The sequence below is a fragment of the Mus pahari genome, chromosome 17 (genome assembly GCF_900095145.1).
Source record: "Mus pahari chromosome 17, PAHARI_EIJ_v1.1, whole genome shotgun sequence".
NCBI lineage: Eukaryota > Metazoa > Chordata > Mammalia > Rodentia > Muridae > Mus > Mus pahari.
In genome coordinates, this window is record NC_034606.1 from 18,827,635 (window position 1) to 18,848,059 (window position 20,425).

Below are 20,425 nucleotides of genomic sequence, written 5' to 3' on the forward strand. Positions count from 1 at the left end.
TGTCTACGGGTGTATTACTTAGAGGAACTTGGAAAATACTCCAGCAGGGAACAAAAGCAATCCGGGAGGTGGGTTTCTTGTTGCCCAGAAGCGAACAAGAACAGAAATCATGTTTTCTGCCTTTGAACAGGAGATTGCCAGTGCAACAACTAATTCAAGCCTGCATCCTATCTGTAAAAAGACAGTAATTAGACATGTCTCATAGGTTTGTTATGAGAAAGAGTGCTCTGCAAGAACCCAACAGAAGCAGAAAACCAGCCAGACACACAACTTAGGGCACAGACAGAACTCTGGGAAAGCCCACCCTATCTATCACTGGTACCGCCCCCTGGACAGAACTCTACTTCTGATTGGTTACTTTCCTGTCTGTCTTGCCGTTCCCCCAGTGCGGAGCCCAATCGCGTCAGGCTTCGCGAGGCGCCAGTCTTCCGGTACAGCGCTTGCGTCGCGGCGGGCGGAAGTGGCGCCGCTGGTTTGAAATCGGCGGAGTGGGCTCGCGCCGGATCGGAGACGGTGGGGGTGCCATGTCCACCCCTCCGCTGGCACCCACAGGCATGGCATCGGGGCCCTTCGGCGGCCCGCAGGCTCAGCAGGCCGCGCGCGAGGTCAACACGGCCACGCTGTGCCGCATCGGGCAGGAGACCGTGCAGGACATCGTGTACCGCACCATGGAGATCTTCCAGCTGCTCAGGAACATGCAGGTGGGCGCCTGGGGTGACAGAGCTGGTGACAGCGGGCCTCCGCGGGCGACCTCAGGGTGACCGGGTCGCCTCTACACCCCAGGTCCTCAGCGTGTATCTGCCCTTGCCCTGAGAGACCGCAGGAGTGGAGGTCCCACCTCGTCCCTACCCCAGATCTGGAAGACCTCAGGCTGGCCATCCTGCTTTACACCCTTGGTCCCCAGTACTTGTCTGTCGGAAGCCCTGGAAAACCCTCAGACATGGACACACCCCCTTACACCCAAAGTCCCTACCATGCGTCTGTCCCTTGCTCAGGGATACGTCGGGTGGACACCCTGTTATATCCAATGTCCCCAGCATGAGTCTGCCATCTGACATGAGCGATTCCAGACATGGTCACCCCAATTTTCCCCAGGACTGTTCCCCAGCATTCGTCTCAACCCCACTCCAGGCGACTCCTGTACTAGCTATGCTCATTACCCCCAGACGTGTCACAAGCATATCTGTCCCCCAACGCCATCGTGCTTTTCAAAGTTCAAATGGATCACGCCGTACTTGCCTTTTAAAATTACTTTAAAATTTTTAGAGCAAAATTTCTCCTGAAAGGAGATGCCCAGAAGCTGAGGAATTCAGACAATAGTTTACCCCTTTCTAGACATAACTAGTCTACAGTAAACCGTGCTAATGTGAAGTTATGACATATTTAGGAATATACTTGTGACCTCATCATAGTTGCAAGAGTGAAAACAAGTGTTATCCAAGAAGTTTCCTTGCATCCCCGTGGCATGTTTGCCTCCATCCCCAGGGAGCCAGTGTTAGTGTTTTCCAGTTGTATGTGATAAGAATCACATAGCATGTGAGCTCTATTGGTCCAGGTTCTTTCAGCATGTACTTATGTTATTTTTTTTTTCTCTTACTATTTTGTTGAGTGAATACGTGGCAGCCTTTGCATTCGTTCATCTGTGGGGGAATGTTTGCGGGTTTTCCACTTTGGAGCTCTTAGTGCTGCCCTTACAATAAAAAAAAAAAAATTTTAATGGATTTTTTGTATGGGAATATGTTTCAGTTGATTTCAGAGTGGAATTGCTCAATCATGTATGTGTATGATTTTTTTTTTTTTTTTCGAGACAGGGTTTCTCTGTGTAGCCCTGGCTGTCCTGGAACTCACTTTGTAAACCAGGCTGGCCTTCAACTCAGAAATTCGCCTGCCTCTGTCTCCGGAGTGCTGGGATTAAAGGCGTGGGCCACCACGCCCAGCTGTGTGTAATTTTTTTTAATGTGTCTGATCTATTTGAATCTCCATCAGAAAGCTGTCTCTGAGGGTTCTTGTTTACCTCTGCTTTATCATCATTTGTTACTGTTGTATCTCTTCCAGATACTTAAGTCAGCCTCTCACTTCCTTTTCTTCAATACATGGATTGAGGAACAGAGGGTTTATCATTTTGAGGGCATCCTACTTGTTCATCCACAGTTCTTGCTTTTGGTAACAAACTCAAAATTTAAGAAGCAGTGGATGTTTCCTGTGGAGGCTTTGCTCTTTGGATCTTCCCTTGTGTTTATCACCTGGCTAGATTCTGATGGCAATCAGTTTGGGTCCAAGTTCATTTTTTTGGCTCCAGATTGTGTCAGTACCATTTGTTAGTCGTCCTTAGAGCTTGCTTATCCTAACACTACGAGGTGAAGAAAGCATCTTTGTTCGACTCCTGGGGAACCTGTGGGTCAGAGAGGTAAACTGACTGCCCCACATCTACTCAGCGGAGTTTAATTGATGCTGTATCTGGAGCCTGTTAACAACTTTTACTTCTATGGGTGCCCTAAAGAGTATTTTATGGCTTTTGTTTGCTTTAAGGAAAGATAGTTGAGATTTTCCTCTTCGATTTTTATAGAAGTGTTTCTGTTTTGTGGGAATCGCTTAGCACTCTGTCAGTAACTCAGTGTGAAATGTTACACAAAGATAGTAGTGCCATGATAAGTGGACTCAAAAGAGAAGTTTGAAATTCTTTGGCAGTTTCAAGTGAATGGACTCATAACGAAATGACTAGAGTGTGGATTGTATGATGTCTCTGAATTCAGTGGGCACTGTGTTCCTTATACTTAGCCTGCCCCGTGTCAGCACCTGGATTAGACTGTAGAAGCAGGTATGGTTACAGACACTAAACCCTTGCCAATTACTCTTCTTGGTCGGGTACATAATTGTAAGAACAATTTCAAGAGGTATTTTTTATTCCTGTTTTACAGTTAAGGAAACTGAGGATCAAAGACAGAATCAGTGAACCACCCACTGTTACAGATGACTGTAATAACCTGTTGTTGCATCGTTAAGTTGTTGTTAAGCCATCTCTTTTAGTAACAGAGATAGGATTCAAGTCCATCACCTGCAAGAAAGAGACTTTCTGAAAGTCCCAGCCCATAACTGAGCTCCAGGTAGATCTGTTTTTCTAACTGATTTGTAAGGGCTGCAAGTTACCTGTTTACCTTTCAGTTTGTGCCCAAACTCATCTCTGACTCCTTGGGAGACATTACAGTGGCCCTAAAAAGCAACAACAGAGTGGCCTTCGAGTTCCAAAAAGTCAGAAGTGATGATACAAACAGACTTTCTTAACAGTGAACAACATGAGTGTTCAGTTAACCATAGGCTGCTTATCCAATTTCTATTACCCATGGTTCATGGGGATATTTAAGTGGATAGTTTAAGAGGAATGCAGCTTACACTTAGCTTTTGTTTGTTACAGAACTTTCGTTACAGCACACTGTTATCATTGTTGCTTTATTTTTATTAATCTTGTACGCTGTCACAATCTGTATACACAGGGGCAAACCCTATGAACAGGGAATCATGCCACAGTTTCTGGCATCCTCTGGGCCAGTGAGGATCTAACCCGGCTCCCAGCAGGAGGGACTACCCAATGCTGTTTAAAATACCCAGATTTCAGATCGCCTGCATTAGTCCATGAAAATGCATATTTACAAACTGGTACAGTTATTTCTAATCATTTCTTTGAGAAAAAACCATTCTTTATATATTAGCTCAAGGTTCAGGAAACTGTAGACTTTCCTTAGAAGAAAGAAGTTAGCAAACATTTTGAAAGAAAAGTATTCAAGGTGTTAAGAAGTATGTCCCCAAATATCCCTGAATACCAGATTGAGAGTCCCTGTAGAAAATGGGATTGCTTTGACTCTGTTGGTTATCCTTTTAATCTTTTGTTTCATATTTTGACTGCATAATATAGTCATAATTTAGAAATAATAACAAACTGCAAAGAACATTTTCCTTTCTATTCCCTGTCTGCTAGGACCTAATCCCTTTCTGTAAGCAGTGCTTGTTAATGATTCTAGCCACAGTTTATAGTTCTTTTCTAAATTCCCTTTGCATATTTAATCAAATCTGGGTATATTTTGTCTTATCCCTCATTTTTGCACAGATACCAGTATGATGTGCATACTACTTTGTACTTTATCTTTTTCATTGCATAGACTTTGGAATCTCTTCATATGTGTATAGAAAGTTCTCTCTCTCTCTCTCTCTCTCTCTCTCTCTCTCTCTCTCTCTCTCTCTCTCTCTCTCTCTGTCTCTCTCTGTACCTTTGTAGTATTCCACTTCAAGGAGGTACTGTAGTCAGAATGCTTTAAAGTTCTTACTCTTATGCTGGGACAAATGATAATGTCTCACACACAGGTACAGCTGTACCGGGTAAGGAGCTTTTAGAAATAGCTAACTTCAATTGAGCAGGCTCACAGGGGCTCATGGAGTCTGGAGCAGCAACCATGGGTCTATGCTAGGTCCTCTGCATTCACATTGTGGTTGTTAAGCTTGGGATGTTTGTAAGTCTCCTAACAATGGGAGTAGGGCTGTTTTCTGCTCTTGGGACCCATTTCCTCCTACTGGTCTGCCTTGTGCAGGCTCGATATGAGGTTTTGTGCCTAGTCTTATTGTAACCTGTGAGACCATGTGGGTGTGGCGTCTGAGAGAAGCATAAAGAATAAAGGGAAAGAGCGAAAGCTCACCTCGCCCCTCTGCTGGTCCAGTTCAGCTTCTCACAGATGTATCTGTCTTGGCTGGTGCTTCCTTCCCCATGGCTGCTGTCTTTAATGCTCTCTCTGATGCCTTAGTCTCAAATATTCCCTGAGTGTCTGATGTGTTTATGTTTCCATTTCAGAATAAGCATTGTCTGTTTACTTTCCTACATACACCTCAGCTCTAGAAAAACAAGAAAAACCTGATGGTGGGCTCGTTGGTTCTTCAGCCTAGAGAACCTGACCCTGTCATAGTGACCAAGAACATGGAATGTCCTTTTCTCATTTTGTATTTTAAATTTCTATTTTTATCTTTTCTAAATTTATTTCTAGATTTTTTTTAACTGTTGTTGTATAGGTCCTTGCTTTTCCATTCTCTTTTTAGAGATGAAAGCAAAGCTATTAAAAGTTTCTCTCTTAATTTTATACTTGCCTCCTTATGGGATTCTTTTATCATTAGCAGCTTTTTATGGTGTCATTTGTAAACAGTGGTCACATTACTTCGTTTTTAGGGTTCCAGCCTTTCTTCTATGGTCACCCTGGCCAGCTCCTCTGCAACAGAATGTTTCAACAGAAACAGTGGTCTTAGTACATGCCTTTTTCTGTTCCCAACCTTAGTGAGAACTCCTCCAATATCTGTCCATCAATCATGATGCTGGCTTTATAACATAAATATGTTTTTCATATATGGGGAATTTTACTATAAGAATAGATGATGAATTTAGTTGAATGCCTTTTTAGTATCTGGGAGTGTGATATATTTATGAGGCTTCATCCATATTCATGAGGGAGATGGTTATTGATGAGCTCTCCAGCTGAGTAACTGCATCACAGCATGCAGCAAGGGATGGTAGATGCTATTACCATAAGTTCTGTAGAGTGTGGAGGTCTCATCACTCATGTTCGATGCCACTCTTACGTCCAGAGCAATGCTTGACACACGCAAGGTGAGTGGTAAGCTGATGTTGTATAAAAACCAATATCCAAACTTACTACGTGGGCAGATTTCAGGTGTGGAATTCGTTGCATTTCAACAGGATTGCTTTTCTTCCTAATAAGACTCATCAATCTTTTTGTACCTGACATAGACTTCTAGTGAACATATAAGCATAGACCTAGGGGTGAAATGCTCATTAGAATTATTCAGACTGTACACCAAACCTCTTGTGCAGAGTATATGGGCAAAGTGGCACGCCCAGTAAGATGTTCTGATCCAGGGGCCTAGTGAATGTAATCGCCACACCCCTTCTCATTCAGACAGGAACGCAGGGTTCTGTAACTGCTCCTCTGTATCTTTAGTGCCTGTTCACATCTGTATGGAAGCACGAACCCTTCCAGTAACACCTTATCTTCAAATGTTGTGAACAAAAGAGCCCTTGGTATTTTACAGTGTTTCATGGAGGCATTTTAAAGTATATCCATGCTGAGGATTCCTTAACCTAGAAATAATTCACAAATTTCAGAAGCTGTCTCCTGAGCTGAGAAGCTGTACTATTTACAAACGGGACCGTGGGAATGAGGGAGAGATCATTCGTGGGAATGAGGGAGAGATCATTCAAGCCCATTCAGATTCCATTTGTGTGTGACTTTGTAATTATTTCAATGAATACTTCGGGCTTCTTTGAGAAAATTACGTCATTAATTAATTAGCGTTAATAGTTATACCCCTGGCAGTTGTACCTGGGGCCTTGTGTATGTGGGGCAAATGCTTTACCAGAGCTGTGTCACCTGCCTGCTTTCACTTCTTGTTTTGAAACAGGACCTCATAAATTTCCCCAAGCCAGCCTTGAATTCACTTTATGTAGCAGGCTGGCCCTGAACGTGTGATCCTCCTGAGAGAGGTTACAGACATATGCTACCAGGCCTGGCTGAGTTTTGAATTAAGGAAGTTTGATGACCCAGAATAGATATGATCACAGTAGTTATTTGTAATGATTTATTAATAATATTCTAGTATATGTTGACTTGTACCCCTATCTTCTGTTAATGTTTCTCAGTGAACTTTGGTGGTTTAGGGTTTAGGTTTTAGTTTGTTCATCTCAGTCTTTGTAACAGCTAAGATATTTTGAAAATGCTGTTGGAAATATGAGAGTATATAGTTTTTTTATGCAAAATAAAACTATGCTTTTAGATATATGTATGTAATATATATATATTATATATTTAATATATTATATATATATAATTATATATATATTATATATATTATAGTTCCTGGGCAAGTTCAGCAACTTTCTGCTTTTATGTGATAGTAGTATTAAGATTGTATATTGATTGACATTAATGGACTGAGGCATTTCAGCGTGAGCAGTCTTTTCTCAAAGCCTTTTCTGAGGCTCTTTTATGGCAGTGAATCATTGAGCTAAGTTGCTGAGTTATTGTTAAAACTTCAATATTTTTGTTGTTTTCTTTTACCTGCCAAGCTGCCAAATGGTGTCACTTACCATACTGGGACTTACCAAGACCGGCTAACAAAGCTGCAGGACCACCTTCGGCAACTTTCTATTCTCTTCAGGAAGCTACGACTGGTCTATGACAAATGTAATGAGAACTGCGGTGGGATGGACCCCATCCCTGTTGAGGTGAGTGTCTCTGGTGGGAGCACGCGTGCCAGCGGTGATGTGTGGTCAGCACATCTCCTTTAGCAATACTGCCCAGTTTTAACACTCTGGGTTCTACTTTGGGGAAGAGATGTAGATGTGTATTTTTTCATTAATGATATTTGTAACATTTGTTTTCCAGGCTTAAAGTGGTATTTTTGTGTTTGCTTAGGAATTTTTTGTGGTTTTAATGACAGTGATTTCTTTTATTATTAGAAGAAATACTTAATTGTTCTTGGCAACTTTTTAGCCATTGCTGAGACAAGTTGTATTTGAGTAGAACTTCATCAGGTAAAAGTCAGAACAGTTGATTAAAGACGAAACGGAGTAATGAGCTGAAGCCAGCAGTTGGAAATCAGTCTTTGAAGAAATATGTATTATTAGTAAGAGGAAAGCAGTGACTGAGAGGGGAGATGGAATAAGGTTGAGATATGTCTTCTGCAGGAGACCAGAACACATAAAAATGATAAAGGAGGAAGCCTACGTGGAGAGGTTGGAGGGCTACATAGGAAACAGAGGAGTCCATGCGAGGCTGGAGGCTGTCTTCCGAGAGCTCTGCAGTGTGTGTGTGGGGGGGGGGGGAGGAATAGATGGGTGCTTGTCCATCTGGGTCAGTTATATGTGTGCCAGGAATTCAAAGCCATTCACTGGGTGGACTGTACAGTGACTGTTGCTTTAGGACAACATATGACACTAGAGAAATTCCTAATGTTGGCCACATTTACAAGGGGTTTCCTCCAGAAAGCATCATCATAGGCCATACTTAATTAAGTATATTTCTGTTAAAGGTGTCATTGCTCTGTAAAATCTTTATTGTTTATCGTTTTTTTTCATTACTAAAAGAAATTAAGACAAAAAATTGGGCAGCCACTGGAGTTGTGAGTGATGTCTGTATATTTGCATCACACATGTCCTTGGAAGTCCTTCCTTGAGTGTAAAGGAAAGCCGGACTTACTTTGAATAGACTGAGTCTATCAGAGCAGGAGCTAAGTCTTACTTGACACTAGTCTTTCCATTTTCAGCCAGCATCTAGCAGGTGCATAATTGCAGACCTGATGAATACAGTATTACTGAATATGTGACAGCCAGTAGTTTTTTGAGGGGAGGATGACTTTCGTTATTATTGTTGTTTTCAGTTAAATATAGTAAATTTTATTGGGAAACTAAGGTCTTTTGGTAGTTAATCTTTTTATTTTAATTGTTGAAGTTAAAAAACAATTCCATCATCTTCCCCTTTTATTCCCCCCATTTCTTCTCCACATTTCTTCCCATGTGCCTCTCCCCAACCCTGGCCTTGTTTCCACTAAATCCATGACCTCTGTCCTCTTTCTTTCATTGTTTGTATATATGCTTAAGCTGACATCTGGTCCATAGAATACAATGAAATGATACACTTCTAAAGCTGTGTTTTCAGGCCTTTGCCTGAAAAGAATCTATTTTTAAAGCATTAAAACCATGTGAAAAAAGAATGGATTCTAAGCAGATGCAGTCGTCTGATTCAGATGTTTGGCTTTTACTTCATACTTTTTCCTGTCACTTCCAGCAACTGATTCCATATGTAGATGAAGACGGCTCAAAGAATGATGACCGGGCTGGTCCACCTCGTTTTGCTAGCGAAGAAAGACGAGAAATTGTGGAAGTAAATAAGGTGAGTTACTTAGGTGTTTCGGGAAATGTTAAAAATGGAACTCGGAGTTCCCATGCTACTGCAGGCAACTCTCTGCCTGGCCACTCATGCACTGGCAGACAATGACTGACCTGTTCTTATCTCCCAAAATGCTTGCTAAGTTCCCACTGGCAGGTCACTACCTGTCAACCCCATGCTTCAAATCCTCCACAGCCTTTGCGGTGCACCTCAGGCAAACCATGCCTTACCGCCATACCTTTCTCTCTTGAACTCAGACAAGCAGCTATGTGAAGGAAAACACAACACAAACTTAGTTCAGAAATGATGGTAAACTCAATCACTGGGTGCATGCACCAACTAAAATCCTAATAATGTAAGCCTTATTAAATCTAAATCCTCCAGTGACGAATCCTGACGGATCCGCCATTGAAACTGGGAGACACTCGTAGCTACATCTTGTCCTCGTGCTATTGCCATCCAAAAAACAACAACAACAACAAAAAAACAACAACAAAAAAAAACCCCCACCTAACTCTCTCTTGCTTACTCTCTTCCTCTGTCCAACCCGGAAGTCCCTCCTACTCGTCCAGTGATTGGCTCCTTTATTCATTAGGGGACCAGTTCACAAGAAGTCACCTGAGTACATGACTCACTCCTTGTCTGAGGCCCCTCCCAGGAAAGCAGAATTAACATCAAAATACTAACAGCACCAGACCCATCCACAACAATTAGGCTATATATTATATATTTCGGAGTTCTTGAAAAAATTAGTAGGGGACCTAGCATAACTGTAAAACACAGTTGGAATTTTGGAATTGTGTGGTGGTGTTTTGTGGTAGTCACCCTATTTAGAGCAAGGCAAGAAGTACAAGGTTAGCGGGACTGTCGTGTGAAGTCGGGAAAGGTCATGGATTGCACTGAGCAAAGCTCTCACAGAGCCCACGGGACACTCATTCACAGCCCGTTCACCTCGCTGAACCGAACTCTGCCCTTCTGTGTGACAGACAGCAAATGATGCAAAACTTCCAGCAGGAAGTAGGACTGCCTCAGCCTGTGGCTAAATTACAGGAAAAAAAAAAAAAAAAACAATAAAGAAATATCTATTAAGTTTGTATATAATGGTAAATAAAATAAAGAATAAATGTGCCTCACTCATGTAATTCTTGATGTTTGGCAATCCCTCTCTTACATGTTAAATGTTGGTGCTGGTGAGATGCCAGAGCAAGCACATGTGTTTTCTGCCAAGGCTGAGGGCCTGAGTCAACACTGAGATCCATGTGGTAGGAGCAGAGAATGTGTTCTTGTGACCTTGACACTCATGCCATGGCAGTCACCATCTCTCCTCACTTTCCTTTTCTCAAGTTAAAAAAATATCAGCATTATTATGTGTTACAACAGCATTATCCTAACTCCACCCCACAAGCATCTCACTGAACAACGTTTATTAAACTTCAGATAGTTCTCATGAAACAGAGCAGTCGAGAGAGCTGGGGGTTCATTCTGTGAAGGAGATGTGCCCTCATCTACCAAAGGGGACCTAATAAACTATCACCCTTCATTCGACTTGATAGAATGTTCCAGCGTGTTAACAATCTGCCATAGCAAAAAGGAACCCTCTGCGTTGTGTAAAGGTAATTCAGTTCATGTACATAGCAGAGGCTGTCACTGTGTAAAGGTACATAGTAGAGGCTGTCACTGTGTAAAGGTACATAGTAGAGGCTGTCACTGTGTAAAGGTAATTCAGTTCATGTACATAGTAGAGGTTGTCACTTAGCCTTGGAAAGCGTTTCTTCCCAGGTGGCTAAAAGGCATTTGACATACTGCAGTGCACTGTGCTGACTCAGTGCTTCAAACAAGAACACAGTTTCTGTCTGCCTTTTTATTTTTCATAAGTAGCCATAGTTTTTATATAAATAGAGTATAAAAATATTCCTGTTTAAAATGTCATATAAAAAAATCTACCCGGGTGTTTAATACTATTGTAGAAATTATAACCATTTCAAAAAGACAACCAACAAGTCCTCAGAAATAGGAGTCATTTACAAGCCTGTTGAGGTGTTCAGAAAAACTTCCTTGCTAGTCTAGTGGTGTGTATACAAGTTCTGGAGAAGAAGGGGTTAGGACTGAAACCGTGCAGATAACGCTGCAAGCCATTGTACCGCTGTGCCAAGCTCTGTTCACAGGTGCAACATATAAAGCTCTTGAGAGAGCAATAAATATTATAAAATACCAATCTTAATTACTTCATAATTTTGTGCAGAATAATTCAAATCCTAATAAGACTTAACTTGAAAGCATGCAAATAAATAAATAAAAACAGGCCTTTAGTACAATGCTAGGCGGAAACCAAGTAAAACCAAAATGAGATTTTCTTCTGAAAATATACAAAAATATACTTCAAAGTCCGATAAAGAAGATTAATAATGCAGGATTGCTCACTTCAAAAATTAAAATTAATATGAAACATTTTATAAAGGTATAATTAAGCATGTAATTCTGGCCCAGGAATAAACAGATTGGTAAAATAATATTCAGAAAAACAGCTTTCCTGATGAATATAAGAATCTAATCTGACAGGAAAGAGATTATGTGGAAAATTAATCTTTAGAAATAGAAAATTAGGATTATTAAATAACTTTTACACTACTGTACACAAAAATAAATTTCAGCATTAAGAATTATGTTAAAAATTGGAAAATAATAAGAAAAAATGTACTAAAAAAAGTCAGAGAAAGAAAAACAGGAGATAGATTTAAACATTGTAATGTAGAAATGTATTTTTGAGAATTTCATATAATGTATTATTATTATTTTTCTTTGCCCCCAAATCTTCCCAGATCTCCTCTGCAACCCTCTCTACTTCATATTTTCTTCTTCTTAAAAACAGAAGGAAATAGATACTAATGCACATGCCAGCAAGATTCTGCTGAAGAGACCCTGATATAGCGGCCTCTTGTGAGGCTATGCCAGTGCCTGGCAAACACCAGAGTGGATGCTCACAGCCAGCTATTGGATGGAACACAGGGTCCCCAATGGAGGAGCTAGAGAAAGTACCCAAGGAGCTGAAGGGGGCTGCTACCCTGTAGGTGGAACAACAATATGAACTAACCAGTACCCCCTAAGCTTGTGTCTCTAGCTGCATATGTAGCAGAAGATGGCCTAATTGGCCATCACTGGGAAGAGAGGCCCCTTGGTCTTGCAAACTTTATATGACCCAGCACAGGGGAAGGCCAGGGCCAAGTAGTGGGAGTGGGTGGGTAGGGGAGCAGGGGTGGGGGTGGGGGTATAGGGAACTTTCAGGATAGCATTTGAAATGTAAATAAAGAAAATTAAAAAAAATAAAAATAAATAAAAAAAACAGAAGGAAAAAGCCACTGAAAATGTGGAGTCCGATTTGTATTGCCAACTCACCATTCACATGGGGCCTGCCCTGTAGTGTGATTGATACACTCAGTGTCAACCCATTGGAGAAAATGATTTTCCCTCTCCTAGAAGCTGTCATTTGCATAGGTTCTTGGCCAGGACTGGGACTTTGTGCCCACTTCCCGTCCTTTGTGCTGGGCTTTGTCTTGTGAGAGCATTTAAAGGTCTTGTCCATGCTGTCACAGTCTCTGTGAGTTCATGTGTGCATCTGCCCTGTCATATCTGGAAAAAGCTGTCTCCTTATAGTACACTAACGCTGAATCTCAGAACGTGTCTGCCACGTTCTCACTGAGATCTCTGAGACGAGAAGAGTAGGATAAAGGCATTCATTTTAGGACAAAGTAATCCAGAGTCTCAGCTGTGAGGCTCTGTACTAAATTACCGTCCACGTAAGAGGAAGCTTCTCAGCTGAGGGTTGGGGCTGCACTGTTGTGCCTATAGCAATATATCACTAAGAGGTTTAGCGCTGCATTCATTAAACAGAAGAATAGTAGAAGGTTTTCTCCTGGTCTCAGATCCCAGACCTCATTAGTAATCTTGAGTATGACTGTCTCACAGAGTGACCTACCTCCACTCAGAAGCTGGTGGCTCCCCCCAGCACTCATGCCAGTGTTGCAGCAGTGATCATTCTTGTAGGCGGGTTACTAGTGTAGCTCACAACTTCTTATTATAGGTGAGCGAGGATTAAGAAATCATTTCCAACAAAAGTAGATGTAATTAGTCGCCATTCTGACAAAAAAAAAAAAAAAAAAAAAAAAACAGCACGAAATTGGCTGGAATGTGGAAGGGCCTAAGAAATGGAATTTGGGTCTTGAAACTATATTAATGCATCAAGAATTAACTGGCTAGAGATGCATGTAGGTGAGAGGTAGGGCACTTGCCTACCAAGCACAAAAAAGGGAGGGAGGGAAGGAGAGAGAGAGAGGGAGGGAGGACAAGCTCTTATCTTATTTCTGGTCACTTTTCTCTATGTGGGTTCATAACTGTTTTATTGCTGTGAAAAAGAAGAAAATATAATCATGCATGCTTTTACCACAATATTTTCCAGCAATAAGTTTTTTACAATTCAGCAAATAGGTAGATATATAGATTCCCAAAAACTTGTCTATTTTGCAGTAATAGCCAATGTTTCCATGTTTGTTTTCTCGTTTATATTGAGTGACTTAGATTCTCTGTACTATAGTTACGTTATGAATCCCAGGTTCTTACAAAGAAGAAACAATTTAGATATTTTAAATTCTCTATTTAAGATCAAACTATATTGTGTGGAAGTTAGTTTTTGGGGTTGGGAAAGGAGTGTGTATCTTCTCTTAACAGGCTTGAGACAGCACCCAGCTGATGACCTCCAACTTCTCTGTATTTCTTAGGAGTTCTTTGTCCTACGTTTGTTTGTTTGTTTGTTTTTTCTTTCTGTGTGCATATATAGCCAGAGATCATGGGTACCTTACTCTGTCACTGGCCACTTTATTTTGTGGTTAATTGGTTTGTTGATTGGTTAGGTTAGTTGGTCGGTTAGTTGGTTAGGTTGGTTGGTTGGTTGGTTTTTCAAGACAGTGTTTCTTCAATGTAGCCCTGGCTGTCCTGGAACTGTCTTTGTAGACCAGACTGGACTTGAACTCAGGTCTGCCTTCCTCTGCTTCCCAAATACTGGGATATGTGCTACCGTATATGGCCTCCACCTTACTCTTTTGAGGTGGGGCCACCTGAACCTGCAAGTTGGCATTTTGGGTAGAACAGTTGTTGTGTAGAACACCTCCATCTTAGGTTTAGAGTTGTACATGGACACTCCTGATGTTTGTGTGGGTGCTTGGGACCAAGTTCGTTTCTTCTTGCTCACATACAAGCACGTTACCTGCTATGTAATATCCCCAGCCCCTGCCTGACCTACTTTTTGAGCACTAGCAAATGTACTGATCAGAGGCAAAAATAAAAGGGGACTAAGACTTGAGTCACTTAAATTTCAAACCAGAAAGGTGAGAATAAAATTCATTGCTAAAAAGCAAGTAGATTGGAAGGATGTCCAGGTCAGAGGACAATTTGGGTGTATGTGTTCTGTCCAACATGGGTGCCAGGAATAAAATTCAGTTCCTTGGACCTTATCTTTAATACACAAGGCTCTGGCAGGTGCTTACCTGAACTGTAGCAGCTTGTAACACTAGAACATGCAAAATATTTCTTACCTGTTTTGGTAGTATGAAACATGAAAATGAGTACTTTAAAATAATAGCCATGTCTGGGTTTAACGCAGAAAAGACCACATTAAAGAATGAAAGTAGTGAAACAGAAAGACAGGGTTTGAAATGATCACCAAGGATTTTTAATTGTCTGTTTCTGAGGGGTTTTTAAAGTTTTCTCTTAAATGTATTTTTAACTTTTTCTTTTATTATTCAAATACCTGTGCACTTACTGTATCCCAAGTGCAGCTGACTGTGGAGTGTTTTGCCATGTAGTAATCCAGCCTTTGGCCTGCCCTCCTGTGCATGGCAGATATGTGGATGGGGAAGGAAGACTCCGAAGGAAGCAGCAGGACTCTCTGTGCCCGTGGCATGGTTAGGGGAATATTTAAAGAAAGAAGAATATTGTGCTGTAGTTTAATACACTAGCATTTAAATTAAATAATGTTTCATAGGTCTGTATAATCAGTAAGAACATCTTCTTAAAAATAGATCCAGAACATCATTATACCACGTGGTCTTTATTCTAAATAAACAAAATAGTAGTCTTAGACTTCTGGTTTGCCCTGCCTGCTCCTTTTCAGATGGTGTGTTATGTAGCAGAGACTACACAGCAGCCCGATGACTTTGGTGAGTCTGGTTGCTATGGCATCTACTAACAGTCCCATCATCCTGCTAGGAAACCTTGAGCTGTGCACTTGGTCCTCAGCATCTGATGGAAATCATCAGTGAGGGGAATGGCCTAGTTTATATGGCCTTGTAATAGTCAGATTTTATTTTATTACTTATGTATTTCAGTTTTATTTTAATATTTCACTGTTTGCATCTTGTTTTTGATATCCTTAAGCACTGTTTCCAAAGGAAAGGAGGAATTCTTATTTGAGACTATCTGTTTTGGGAACATCAGAATTTTCATTTTGCTTAAAAGTGCTCTGTTGATGGGCAATGAAATTGGAAGAGGTGCTGGGTAGTATCAAACGATTGACATGTAATCGAGTCCAAGCACTTGGAAATTAACGCATTTTTCATCAAGTGTCACAGCCTTTATATGAATATTAAATTACATGGTATGACTTAGCATAAACATACTTTGTAAGAATCCACACTGCTTACATGCTCACCTGTTAATGGAACAAATTATGCACAGCTGATGGATTTTGAAAATAGCAGCTGTCAGCCTCTGTTAAAATCAATCAGTGGCAAGGCTGTATATATTAAATCTTATATCGTGTCATGAAAATGTATTTACAATTTAACCACTAATAAGCATAAGCGTCAGTTTCACTGGTGACAGTCTCATGGCATGTTTTGACTCCAGATATTTTACTTGTGTGCTACTTTTTTAATTAAAACTTGGCCATTTTTTTAGTAAAACTACCCAAATACTTTTTGTTATACTTAAGAAAAAGAGAAAGTATTGCCCAGATTCTAGTGTTAGCTGGGAAATACCCTCCATTCTTTTATACCTTTTTTTTACACCTTATTTTTTTGGAGTTAGTGTGACCAGCAGATCAAAACTCACTTACAAATGAGCATTACTGAAAGCAGTCTTAGTGGGAGGTCTCCTGTTTATCCAGTGACGGTGCCATGGAGGGAACCTTCTACAAATGCTTTTTCGATACTGTTATAATCAATTCTGTTTTTAACTACCCAAGAACATGATGTTATTTCTTCCAGTTGCTCCTTAGTTTTTATTGACAATGTGAAGTCTGGGCTTGGTCACCAGATCTGTCTTAGATGGTTCTCGGCTGTTTCTGAAACCCAGGTCTATGCTGCTGCCCCCTTTGAACATCGCGTGTCCAGGCAGCCCCCCATTTCGTTTTCATTGTATGTTTTCCCCTTCCAGACTTCACTACCCGCCAGCCCGGGCAAGTTCTTTCACTCTTTGCTCATCACCAGCTTTTGGAGATCCCAGGCAAATACTTTTGCTTGCTGACCTTTCTGTCAGAGGCTGGGTCTGCCTTTCGAATGGCCTTATCCTCTATCGGCCACCTTTCTAGATATAGTCTGGCTGTGTCTTCCTCATACTTGATGCTGAGGTTCTGAACTTCTCAAAGCAATCACATTTCAAGATAATGTGATTACGACTTATTCAAATTATCGTCATCATCACCATCATCATCATCATCATTTTGAGGAAGGGTCCCATAATGTAATGCTGGCTGGTGTTAAACTCGGTGTGTAACTGAAGTTGACCTCAGACATGCAGCAGTCACCCCGCTTCAGCATCTCAGATGTTGGGAATGCAGGTGTGAGCTACTATGGCCCATTTTCAAAATTAGATATTTTTTTTTAAATATCAACTCGTATTCCTGTTCACCTTTTATTCTTTCTCAATAGCTCTTTCTTACATAGCTCCTGAAAAGTTGGAAATAAAAAAGGAAACCGTGCTAGCCAAAGTATTTCACAGCTAGAAGTGATGGTTCAGTGATGTGCCGTAGACTTGAGTGTCTATAAAGAGCAGCCACCTTGGAAGCATTGGGAAGCCATGTGTTAGCTTACTAACTCAAACAGTCATAAGTCCGTGAGGCTGACTGTCACTTCGTATGTGGCTGGTAGGACCTTAAGTCCCTAACCCATTCATATGTGTGGAGACAGAGGGAAGATTAAGTGTGAGATCAGATTACAGATTACAGAGCTAAAGACTTCAACTGAGATTGCAAGCCTGACGCATGCCTGGTGTCCATCCAGGTGATGTGTCCCTGTCTTGGTCTCCGTGGTAGGAATACGTCCTCCTCTGTCCCAGAATGTGTTTGACTTTATTAGATAGTATACATGTCATTCTCCTGACTGACTACTGCATAGTCACAGTGAGATGGGTCTTCTGAAAACCTGATCCAAGACACTCAACTTACCAATCCTCCTTCCCAAATATCCTTTGAAGTCCTCAGAGAGTCAAGCCTGTATGCTGTGCAGTCAGATGTTTCACTGAGTCTTGTGCTAGCCTATTTTCAAACATTAATCAGTATCACTAGTATCATTAAAGTGTCTGTAATTGCCTCTGTTTCCTAGTGAAAATGTTTAGTGTCCCCTTTAGTGACCTTCTTCCTGTTCGTGACTTGTGAATCTAGATACAAGTGATAAAAGCAGTTCCCTTAGTCTCCGCTTGCTTTTTAATGAAGTAACAAGTCTTTAGACTCCTTCCTAGTGTACATGTAATAGTTACCTGAAATTAAATAGAGGCAATTAAATAGAGTACTTTAAAAATAATCTAATTAAAATATTGTATCTTTCAATTTTGCATTTCCCAAGTGTTGCTGAATAATTATTATAATAATTGGGGGGGGACACTAACCAGAATCTCTGTTTGTATCACGTGTTACCTAAGGTGATATTTCTCACATAGTGCGTGAAGAAAGGATTTCTACAATGCACATGAACTGTACACTAGTGGTGCGCAGTAATAGAGAGGCAGGAACATGTGGGAAGTGTGCGAAAATCTTAACATAGGGTAAGAGTCTTCCTTGTCACTAGGCCACTTTCTTCTCCTCTACAGAGTTAGGAGTAGGCTGTGCTCCATCTTAGGACAGGAACTCGTGCTACGTTTCTGGAAGAGTAATTTTGCATTGGGCAGTGCATTTCTATTGTACTTTATGTTTTTTATATGGACAGCTTATATTCTGTGCCTATCGTGAACGTGTGTCAAATGCTTACTTTGGTGTCAAGCAACTGTAATATTTTAGGCAAATGAAACCATTTGGTTCTGCCATGAACTCTTATGAGTATACTCAGTGATAACCTTCATCCTTTGGGTGTGAGGTGAAACAGTTTGGCCAGTGTCCTCCATTCATAATCACAACTAAATGTGTCACTATCAGGCTGCATGTCTACCTCACTACTGGGGTACAGGCAAGCCATGTAGGGGAGGCAGAGCATAGCCTGATAGGGGTCCCAGGCGTTGTTCTTCCAGGGAAGAAACAGCGAGATCTTGGATGGATGCTGTGTTTCACAATCTCCTGTGTACCCTGACCGAGGTCCCTCTGGGGATCTCAGGAGTTGAGAACGGAGGCCACAGGTCTGCTCTTCCCCTATACATGAGGCAGGAAGGGGATGGCAGAGCCCAGGATGGGACAGAATCCGGTCTGGTTCTGAGTTAGTGCTGAGAGTACTGAGGGGCTGAAAGAAAGGCCTTCTCCAGGAGATGCAGGCACAGCTCTTAAGGATGAAGGCCTTCCCCTGCAGCGATGCAGTGGTCCTTGATGAAGGAGATGGTCCTTGCTTGTCCAAGCTGTTTTATTTTATGGCATATGTGAATGCATACATCTTACTCAGGGTGAACCAGGGATTAAATATATTTTTCGGGAAGGAATGCCCAGGAAGGGAAGCTTATTGGCTAAACACTTAGAGCCTATCTAGATACCTAGCATGGAGAACTCCAGGTTTTTATTCTATGTGACTGTTTTTATTCTATGGTCCTCTCAGTGGGGTGTCATGGCTACATGTTCCAGGACAGATGGAGCTTGGCAGAGAGCTTGTTCCATCCCTACCATTCTCAATTGAGATGCCTCGGGGTTTTGAACCTGCTTCAACCTTACCAGTTCTTCTGCCTGGTGGCATGATCCACTTGTCCCTCCTGTCATATATTTTATGAAGCAATGGGAGCAAGTGACAGAGGGCTCTGTGGATTTGAGTAAGGAATCAGAAAATCAGTCAAAGACTGTGAGATCAGAGCAGGGTAGAAACTGGGATGTTTGAGTGAGAATACTTCCCATAGGCTCATGGATGTCAGTACTGGGACTGAGTTGGTAAAACTGTGTGGGCAGTTGGCCTTGTTGGAAGAGTGGTGACACTAAGGATGGACCTTGAGGTTTCAAAACATTCATGCCACTTCTAGTGTGTCTCTGTCTTCCCTCCCTCCCTCCTTCCCCCACCCCCTTCGCTCTGCCTGTAGTGGCTGTTTCAAGGAGTGAGCAGTCAGCTACAGCTACAGCTACAGCTACAGCTACAGCTACAGCTACAGCTACAGCTACAGCAACATGTCTGCCTCCCCGCTGCCCCCCACCCCCCACCATGATAGCACAGGTTCTAACCCTCTGGAGCTGTTAGCCCCATGTAAACGCCTTGGTCATGGTGTCTTGTCACAACAATAGAGAACTAAGACAGAGACCTTTTGTTTGACAGAATATTTGGGTTGGCGTCTGTGTGGATCATTAGGGTCCTAACTTGCTACACTTTAGTCTTTTAACTTCATAGTCTATATATTTCACATCACATTATTGGTAAATCCTTTTGTTTTCACAGAAACTCAAACAGAAGAATCAACAGCTGAAGCAGATTATGGATCAATTACGGAATCTCATCTGGGACATAAATGCCATGCTGGCAATGAGGAACTAAAGCGATATTTAAATCTCCTGCTCTACTCATGTGATGCAGTTGGGTTTTTTCCCCCCTCGAGTATTTCTCCCTTTGAAAAACATTATTTATGTCTTTATTTTTAACAGCTAGCACTAAAGTTTCTGTTTTCACTTTAAAGTATTTACTAGCTTTTTTAAAAATACTGTGGGTTTTATGAAAGATTATTGTAATACCTTTGATAGAGTGTAAATTTTGATTAATCTTCAGAAATTAAATAAATTTAAAAAAATACAAATAAAAATTTAAACACAACCAGCTTGCTTGTTTCTGTTACCCTTTTCAAAGGCAAATGAAGTATAAATATTTTAGCATATTAAAAATACCAAACAAATTTTTTCTCTGAAAGAAATTATTTAAAAATATATGGGCTCATTTTTAAATTCAATTTTACTTTCAAACCAGTTAAAATAAGAAAACAGTTTTTTATTCAAAAATTACTTTTATCATGATCTTAAAGTGTTTTTCTGAATTGAAATGTGAGAGGCAATTTGAAGGCACAAATTGGTTGCAGATATATGTTTAGCTGCATCCTGCCATGGGCCCAATAGC

General features: G+C 41.1%; 1 protein-coding gene across 1 annotated transcript; it reads left to right on the plus strand.

Moving 5' to 3' along the window:
• Positions 1 to 459: 459 nt before the first annotated feature.
• Positions 460 to 20,125, plus strand: Med30 (mediator complex subunit 30). Its single transcript, XM_021217126.2, has 4 exons — positions 460 to 701; positions 7,118 to 7,276; positions 8,838 to 8,942; positions 19,760 to 20,125. Exons 1-4 carry the CDS (start codon positions 525 to 527, stop codon positions 19,853 to 19,855), a joined length of 537 nt encoding a protein of 178 aa, XP_021072785.1. The 5' UTR covers positions 460 to 524; the 3' UTR covers positions 19,856 to 20,125.
• Positions 20,126 to 20,425: the final 300 nt, after the last annotated feature.

What these genes read in the sequence shown, in the direction of transcription:
- Med30 (XM_021217126.2), top strand. Translation starts at nt 525, where the DNA reads ATGTCCACCCCTCCGCTGGCACCCACAGGCATGGCATCGGGGCCCTTC. An exon ending in AGCTGCTCAGGAACATGCAG is followed by an intron (nt 702 to 7,117) that starts GTGGGCGCCTGG and finishes TTACCTGCCAAG; the next exon opens with CTGCCAAATGGTGTCACTTA. An exon ending in TGGACCCCATCCCTGTTGAG is followed by an intron (nt 7,277 to 8,837) that starts GTGAGTGTCTCT and finishes TGTCACTTCCAG; the next exon opens with CAACTGATTCCATATGTAGA.